A 9,273-nucleotide genomic window follows, 5' to 3' on the forward strand; every position below is an offset into this window, starting at 1 on the left:
ACTGCCAAGTGCAGATTCCTTATGTCAGCCTCCTTCCCCGGACCTGGAAGTCCCGCCATTTCCGGGCGACGTCTAATGATGCTGCATTACATCGTCGCGGCCATACCATCAGATGCTCGTACCTCAACAGTCCTTCCCATGTCCTCCGCGCGAGATCTATTCCTCGTATCGCGGAGCATCGGCGTTATCAGGCGGAGACGGGAAGCGATAGCGCGACACACTGCTTCAGATCTCTCTACTTTTGCCCCTCTTGGACATTCGTCTTGGCTTTCCTCTGAAAGGCCAAGCACGAGCCGTCTTGAAGCATAACGAGCTCTATGGAAGGCTCTTCATCTTCTTCTCATTTGCTTTTCATGAGTCGTTATATATTTTGTAGATATTTGCGATTCAAATACAGATAGCTCTTCGACCGCCGTGGATCCAGCCGGCTTGAGTGTTCGACCAGGAAAGTGCCTCCTTTTTTGGGGCGACCTTGTCCACGGGAATTCTTCAGGAGATGAAGCGCTTGTCTCTAGCGAGCCTTTCTGCGATGAGCCTGTCCTCGTATCAGGACAAGAGTGTCTTTCGCAACGAATGTTTCTCAAGCTCGATTCAGAGTCGTCACACCATCCTTTCGTACGCGTTCACAATCGCCAAGAACTCAAAAACGCCTATGAAAGGCTAGCCCGCTTCTCACGTAATCAGTCAAATAGAATTATGTTCGGAAAACGCCAAGCAGAATTTTTGGGGTCAAGTTAAAATCAGCACAATCACCTGTGTGGAAGTGCGTAGATCATTCATTCCTGATCTCCTCTCCGTATACGAGCCTGCCCTAAAAGTCTTGCGTGCGGTGGAGTGTGTCCAATCAACTCTGAGTCGCTCGTACACGTGTTGGCGGCCTGCTGTTCCCAACATTGCTGTCTAGGATACGACCTCAAGCATTTCGGTTCAAATCAGTCAGGATGTGTTCACGGCCGACATCGCCTTCATTGCGCGAGTGGTCGCGTCGTCGCCTCGGGGATAATAATGATCATACTTCATGGAAGAGTCAAGGAATGCATCGATGTTCAGAGGCTGGATGTACAGTTTATTAATGATTTCCAAAATAACTTATACAGAGATGGTAGGTGTCTGGAGTGCGCTTGTCGTCACAATGTTTCCAATGAGCATATTCAGAGCGGTCGTGAAATGAATTCTTGATATACAGATCATCGAGATGGTTTTATTGTCGCTTCGTTTCGAGCATCGACAATAGCAGGACATCAGAACTATCCTCGTTGTCGAGATTTTTCTTATGCCGAGTAATGTTGCGTAGACGGCGTAAGTGACCGTGAGATTCCCCGAGCAAATGATAAAAAAATATAAATGGTGAGGAGTGCTTCGGAATTCCGCAATAGTATCCCGCGATCACTACTCGACGTATGGAACAGAGAATCGTCGTGTCAGCGACAATGATGTATCCTGGTGACAGCACCCATGGCGAATCGGGCGGTACAGCGGAGCTCAACTCATTTCCTTGATTTTCAGAATCACGGACTTCAAAGGCTCGGTTTTCCAGGTGGGCCATCTGTGCCAACGAAGACTCTTATGAGGTATCAACCTTCTCCCCCTGTATTCTGATACCATTAAGTCCAGCAAAGATCTCCTCAAGAGATTCGAAGGAAACAGGGGATATCGTACCTGATGCCATTCTTGGAGTTGGCGGTCTCCGGCGTGGCGTATTCGCCTGTCAATAGGACCGAATAACAGGAATGCCACCAATGACCTGCCTTGTGATCGTGAGGGCATTGATGACTGTTCGGAGAACCGACGACGCGATCTTTGGTCAAGAATTGTTTGTCGTTGTGTCGACGGAAGGCGTTACCGACTCTGAAATGACAATCGGTTGACAAGGAGGCTTCAATCGATATCACTCGATCCAACTCGATTGTAACCCTCATCGAGGTTCGCGTCGATTCCGATTTAGCTTTTTGAGGGAAGTAATTGTACCTCATATTATTTCCAAGGTAGTTGCCGACTCTCATCCGATAGCTGTCATTCTCCGGGCCCACGGAGAAATTTGCGTAATCCAGCGTGAGTTTCTCCCCAGAGAACGCTTCCAACTCAATCCTGAGCAGCTTCGGCTTCTCCGTCAGGATATGCATGTACTCGTTCCCTATGTAGAATTCTTCAGCGATATTTCCTACGGAGGAAGACTCGGTCGAATCTTGAGCTCGAGAGCATTATATACGGATTCCTCTTGACAAACCCCTTGTACTCCGGAGAGAAGATCAATTACCGAATCCGTGCTTGTAGGATGACCAGGTGCGATCGAATGAGAGCGGTTTTCCCTTGCCTCTTCTCAGAAGGAGGGTCCACCCGCCTCCGGACATATCGCAAACGACCTGCAATAATGAGAGAAGTCAAGAACTCGTTGATACTGAATAGGAGTCTTTCGGAAAATCAGACTCAGAAAGTTGATCATAGGTGCGTGATCTCCTCTTGCGAGAAACGAGTCGTTGAGAAAGGGAATGGGTACCTTCATAGGTTTCTTGCCGTTGGAATCGTATACCATGTACGGTCCGTCACAATTGGCTCCAGCTGCGGGAAGAGAGACATATTATGTTGTGTTGTAGAGTGTAATCCATCGAAACCCGGTCCTTGCTGCTCGAACCGATGCATGGGTGTGAGCAAATCTCCTATTGAGAGCCCAATCCGACTTACCCTGACCCAACTGATCGCAATTATGAGGAACTTTGATTGCCGCGGTCATTTTACAATCGTCTCGTTTAGGCCCAACGTAGAACGCGAGTTCCGACACGGTCGCTGTGACATTCTGGGAGGCGAGACTTCTCGAGTTGTCTGCAGGGTTCTGGAAGAAGAATTCGAAATCGAAGATTGCGGGCATTTTCAACGCCACACTCGAAGAGAATATTGTGCTTCGCGGTGGCAGAAGTTTCTCTCGGATACGCACTGGTGCAGCCTTGGTCAGGACGGGAGCATTCACGATCGCCCTCGTGCACCGGTTGATCTCTTCTTTAACAACCTCCAATACCTGGAAGGGATGATTCATTCTTATCGAGGATCGATCATCGGCGTACTAGAGAGTAGACTCAGGTTGCCCTATCCGGACTTGACAGATGAGGCTCAGTAATTGTTGTTTTCCTTGAGGAGAATCTCGGGGTCGCGACCAGGGGCGGTCGACATTCATGATCCCTCACTCACCTTGTCGGTGTCGACGATCTTGGGATTATTTTCTCCGATACGTTGGACGTCTTCATTGTGGACCATGTTCTCGGAAATATCTGGGATGAGGAAGGGACATGATTATGATTTCATTCGCGCAACTTCTTTCTCGAGAGCGAGATCTCAGCCGCTGCAGCTCATAATATGACCAGGACGTCGTCAAGAAACCATCCCAGCCAAGCGTCAGCGATGATCGAACGCTCGGTGTCGGCCGATCTGAATCTTTAAGAATCCCGTTCCGCAAATTGAGGCATCGAGAGAGGGTCTCCTGACCCGTCATGGTGCTAGATGTCTGAACCAGAGGAAGAGCGAGACCGAAAGCAAAAAGTATTTCTCATCCTCAGTGGACTGATGAATATCCATTTGGAGACCCCAACGAGGAACGAGATCCATCCTCTGGAAGACTCGAGCGAAAGCCCAAGAGATGATTCGTTTCGAGGCTGACTCCTCGACTTGACATGTGCGCGACAAGCTGAAGGTCTAGCTGCTCATCTGTAAAACTCATCTTTTTGAAAGCGTATAGCGTTTTCGAACAGACTCACAGTTGACCTTTTCGTGTCCCATCCGCGTGTACAGGTTGACTTCCTCGATTGAGTTGACGAGTTTACTCTGTAGAACATCGAGCTTTTCTCTGAATTCTCGGCTGAGCGAATCTAGCGAGTCCTGGAATAAAACCTACTCAGTGCCACACTCATTCCGACTGAGCTCCTCTAGACTTTTCTCGGAAATTCATGCCAGACTAACTGGAATTTCTATTCTACAAAGTAGGCTGTTGTATGTCGAATTTCCGCGAATGCTCTCTACCTGAATCAGCAGTGTCTGCTGCTGGTCGGAGGCAGGTCGGTGAACTCCGGGAGCAGGACCAGACGAGCTCTTGCCTTTAGCATCAGAGTGAATTCGCTCATAGACGGTGTTCACGGCTGAAGAAAGTGGAATCGAATGAGCCCTTCGTCTTTCGGATTCCGCGGTGGAAGGGTTGGCGCTCACGGTGTAGCGGGGAATCACACCTCTCGTAGATATCAAAGGCCCGAACGCAACCGTGGTGGTTGCGGTAGAGACGCACTCACTGTTTAGAATCTTTTTGAGGATATCAGTGAAAATCTTCTCCTGCTCTTCGCGTTTGTTTTCCACTGAGACGACAACGTCGAGCTTTTCGTCGAGTCGGCGATGCAGCGACGATACGGAGCTCTCGAGGCTCCGGAGGCGATTATCCATGACATCTAAACAAATTACTCGTACGTTATACTTGTGAGATGGATGGACAGGCACCTCCTTGTCCGATGTATCAAAGGAGTCGACACCAATTTCTTCCTTGGAAAAGCCAAATCCGTGGACTAAAGTTTTCTCGGAATCACGTCTTTGCGTTGACGACAGCCATTCATTCGGTGAATTTCAGAGGGGATTCGGGGACGTCTCGAAGGAAAGCAAATTAGGGACTTCTTCTCAGATACAGTGGATCTTGGAAGTGGAATCACTCCTCAACTACGTAGGTACACGGATTCATTATCGCCTACGATTTACAATCAATGACGACTCGGAATTGAAATCTCCACAAGCGATGCATTCCTCCCCGGCTCGCACAGCACCCATTCCCTGCCAAATAGCTTACGCAGGCTTCCAATTTCAAATCAAAGTCTGCTTCCATAAGCTTAGCGTAAATGATGATGATAGTTGCGCTTAAGTATCTAGGTTTAGCGGAGTCATTCGAAGGGATTTGTTTTCGTTCCGATATTCCAGGCTGCCCCCGATGCGAGCCGAGAATCTGGGTTTCGGACGACGCGCGACGGTACGAACTCTGGTCGGGAAACCCCCGTCTGACCGAGAGTCGAGGAACGGTTTTGATCGTCCGCCCACGAGTTTAGAGGCCTCCACTCGCCCCTGGCATGAAATGTTGTATGGGCTGCGCGAATTCCAAGGGGTGTGTCCGCAAAAATAAAAGATCGTTCCCAGATAGATATACCTTCGTCTCGAGGGATCTGGTTTCGACGAGCATTCTCCCGCCGTTCATCGAGCAGGTGCTCCAAAACGACCGCTGTCGAAAAACAGAGAGAACATTTCCAAGACGTGTCGGCAAACCATCAAAAGGTCGCATGTCTCTCGGCGAAAACTCGGCGAATATTTCTAGTCGAGTAGAGATCGTCGCAAGCCCATGACGTATCGAGAATTTCCGATGATATCGACAAGCCAGAGCAGTATGCATTCGGCCGCGAGAGAGGCTTCGTCACGGATCTCGATCGAAATAACGCAGATTTTTTTTCCGCTTCTACACTGTCTCTCTCTGACAATGTCTGTCCCTGCCGTGGCTCCCATCAATACATGATTCATTCACGTGACGCATCAACTTGGGTTTTGAGCAGTTCACTTAAGAACCTCCGCATGCCGAAACCCTTGTCCTTCTAGTTCTACATGTGTTGATGCTCGGTTCGCAGAGCATATGTTTCCGTTTAAGGGAAACAACTCAGTCTTCTAGAGACGCTCGCTACTCATTTGACCGAGCGAGAGGGATTCCTCCTAGAATCCGCCAGCTCTCACAGGCAACCTCTTTGGGAATCACATCGATTTCGAGGGGGAGTAGTGAATTGCTGTACGGATCATGAGAGCAGCAAGATCGGAGTTTGCGTTCGGAAAAATATCCACGTACGAATCGGCTTATTCCCGATTCAATCAGCGACGACATGAATATGATGTCTTCTCTCTCCAATACAGGAAGGATCTTGGACTCTTTTTAGGTAGATTCACCCTTCGCGTCATGCCACCGTTTTATTCGAAGAATCTTCGTCATTTGGATATCGCGATAAGATGCTATCGGGCGCAGCAGTTGGAACCCAAACCAGGAAGGAGACTAGAGAGGTTTCGCTACTCATATCCTGTAGCTAGCGATTATTAGCGAGAAAATCCGAAAATACAAAATCACATCGGTCGAGCCGCAGCCGATGCACCATACCATCGCGTTTCGGGCGGGAGTATCTGAGAATATTATGAAGATGCTTTCGGGCTGCGTCATATCTCCCGACGAAATTCGTGATTTTATCCTCACATTGGCCAGGATCATAAAAAGGAAGATCCGGAAAGAGCGGAACACTTCTGAGGGAGCACCCTCCAAAACAGCAAGAGCCTCGAATCCGACCTTGGACTTACGAACTTCGAACCCGCGGTGTACTGAACCGAGCGGTGACAATCCTGGGGCTCATTCAATGGTGGGATGATTTTTCGGATATTCGTGATTATTCTTTTGGCTCGAGACGATCTATGGACCAATGTAACTTAGCGGGGTCCCCCGATCGCTCCATGAAGCGAGGATCTCTCCACGGAGGCTTACCATTTTTCGGTGCGACGTGGGTCTGATGAGACGGAGGTGCGTGCGCCTTGAGGTCGTTGGAGAGCTTCTCTACTTTCTCCTCAATTCTCTCCATCACAATCATCATCTGAACCATACTCTGAGCAGTAGATTGAACGACTTCGATGATCTCGTCTCGGGCTTCCAGGACGGAATCAGTTCTCGCACACTCGGGAGCCGCGGTCGAAGCCGCAGCTCCGAGCAGCAGCACCAGAGAACAAACGCGGTACATGACACTCTTTCACTGAGCGATTTGTGACGGATAGAAATGACACTTCTAACGGTCCCCTACAGGGGTTGATTCGGAGTGGCGGAGGAGACCAGGAGTGCGGCCGGGTTGACTCAAATGAGAGAGGATGCTAGAGGCCTTCCCAGATTCGGCGTGCTATCGAAGAGAGAGATTTTCACTGGCACTGACCGAGCAAGGGACTTCGGGTTTGACAGAGGGGGGAACTGATGTTCAGCAACTGTACGACCTACAAAAAAAGGTTTTACTCGAATTAGGCTGAAACTCTAGATCGTTGCTGATCCACGCTTCAAGTCGAGGGAAATGGACCGATACAGGATGGAGATCGCCGGTGCTGATCCGTCTAAAGTCTCCGAATTCGGCGTTTACGCTCGAAATCACCGCGAGTATGATTGGCAGATCGCTCTGCGAAATAGCCCCTCGCGCAGCGGATTTCTAAATTTTGATTCCGGTACTCTGAGAAACTATTCGACAGCTTTCTCGAAATTATGCTCGAGCGGGTCTGCTCGGGTGCCGCGTCGTGTCTGAAGCATGAGGTATGCTTTCCAAAGGATGCCGCGCCGGGGAAAATTGATTTTTATCTCCAATAAGAAGACTTGAGAGTCTGGCGGGTCTAAGGCCTCCGTTGACGACGGGCCTCACTCGGGGTAGATCCGAGATAAGAGATACGAAACGGAGAGGAAAAATGCGCGGAAAGTGACGCTCTGAGCGATGAAGCGAGCCGGAACATTCATCTTCGTCGCGGCTCATTTCCAAGAAGCCTGCCATATAGAGCCGGAGCTTCCTTTTCTAAGAGAACTCGAGCTGGTTCTCGGCTCGAATGAAGTGGAAGACGCGCCCCGGTGCTTCGACTCTCGCGAGATGCTATATTGAATACTGGATCTCATGAGATCGGTGCCCATGAAATCGTTGCTGACATCGCGAGTGTTTCTAACTCTGCGCGAGGTTTTCGGACGATTGCGGTCTGATAGGTAACGACGAGGGCCAGAGCGGCGTGAACACTCCCTCCGGGCGATTCTAATGTTGGAAGATTCTGAATCAGAGAAAGACGCCTGACTTCAAACTAAGCGGAGTGTGTCACGCGGATCTCCTCTCCTCGTCGCCCGGGCTCCCGTGACCGTCCTTGTCTGAAGCTCAAGCGAATCATGATTCACGCTGACTTACCGCCGGTGAAGAGATGAGCGAGAGAAAGATCACTGGCGCGTAGAGCACGGAAACAGAACTCCAGTCGCATATACTTATCGATTGGATCTCAGGCGAGGGATACTCGAAACCACGCGAGTCATCGAGAAGATGTGATTCGAAGGCGGGGAATATCCGCGGCTGGCAAATACAGTGAACTGCGCTCAATTGGAACACCGGTTCAAGGCATTCTCCGCTCACTCGAATCGCCCCCAGAGAGTCCCGATCGAATAGGCCCCCTTGATTCCGGCCCCGGATAAGCGGATCCTTCGCTCATCCGCATCGAGATGGCCCGCTCCCGACGTGTTCCTACTGAGCTGAGTTTCATGTGAATTCCTGGGCTCCTGAACCTCGATCAGTCGATCCGATCGAAAGTGGCTCGGATTCAAAAATGACAATTTCTAGATAACGCTGGAGCAAGGCCATCAGTCAACGTCTGCCCAAACCCGGTTTTGATCATCCGGAGGTTCCCGGATTCGGAGGCTCCGACAACTGCCTCGGGGAATCCTCGAAGTCAGGAGCACGTCTCGTGTGTCTTTAAGGCTGTGTTTCATCCCCGTAGGGGAATCTTAGGAGCTATCGTAGAACCCGCATGTCACGTTGAGATGGCGGTACTCACCTTGGGGATATTTCGTGGAATGCTTCTCGCAACTGCTCCGAAAAATCGGGTAACTGCACGTCGAACGATCGGAGGCGAGAACGTACCGTCCCGTAATGCCGATTCGACATCGTACTCGTGAGGTCAGGTATCCGGAAATGGAAGCATCACTGCTTGGAATTCTTGACTGGCTAGGCTGACTGGGAGCTGGGACGTTGCTCATTCGCCGATCACAACGCTTGGAATAGACTCAGGATAATGCTCAAGTCCACCAGCGAAAGCGAGTATATTCCAGCGCCGGAAGTTCCTCCCGCGCGCTTTTCTGTGCCCGAGACCTTCAAAACCCCTCCCTCGTTGCTTCGAAGGGATTCGATTAAGAGTCGCGATGATTCTGTCCGAGGCAAATTTCGATTCGCTTGAGATCACCGATCGGTCATCTGGCAACTTTCTGCGGAAAATCTTCGCTGGTGCCGAAGTAGCGAAGTTTCCCGCTGAATATCCCCGACGAACATGGCTCGCTGTCCATCGTTCACGATGTCCTATGGTTTATGTTTCGCATTCACTCCGAATTCCTGCGAGAGTTGGGATTTCTCCCATCCCGCAAGTGGCGAATGAGGGATATCCGAGCTTCCGAAGCAGAGTAGGTCTCGGTCGTCCCGACCGGACGGGTGTCTCTCGTGAGTCGTGAGCAAGGGCGAAGATAGC

General features: G+C 50.3%; 1 protein-coding gene across 1 annotated transcript; it reads right to left on the reverse strand.

Annotated features, from left to right (window-relative positions):
* Positions 1 to 1,069: 1,069 nt before the first annotated feature.
* Positions 1,070 to 6,844, reverse strand: LOC100902586 (fibroleukin). Its single transcript, XM_018639053.2, has 12 exons — positions 6,524 to 6,844; positions 4,272 to 4,424; positions 4,009 to 4,124; positions 3,747 to 3,867; positions 3,184 to 3,263; positions 2,933 to 3,013; positions 2,683 to 2,830; positions 2,498 to 2,559; positions 2,258 to 2,363; positions 1,969 to 2,161; positions 1,660 to 1,848; positions 1,070 to 1,546 (listed from the first exon to the last, which is right to left on the reverse strand). Exons 1-12 carry the CDS (start codon positions 6,771 to 6,773, stop codon positions 1,483 to 1,485), a joined length of 1,563 nt encoding a protein of 520 aa, XP_018494569.2. The 5' UTR covers positions 6,774 to 6,844; the 3' UTR covers positions 1,070 to 1,482.
* Positions 6,845 to 9,273: the final 2,429 nt, after the last annotated feature.

This window comes from Galendromus occidentalis, unplaced genomic scaffold (assembly GCF_000255335.2).
Source record: "Galendromus occidentalis unplaced genomic scaffold, Mocc_1.1 scf7180000077284, whole genome shotgun sequence".
Classification (NCBI taxonomy): Eukaryota; Metazoa; Arthropoda; class Arachnida; order Mesostigmata; family Phytoseiidae; genus Galendromus; species Galendromus occidentalis.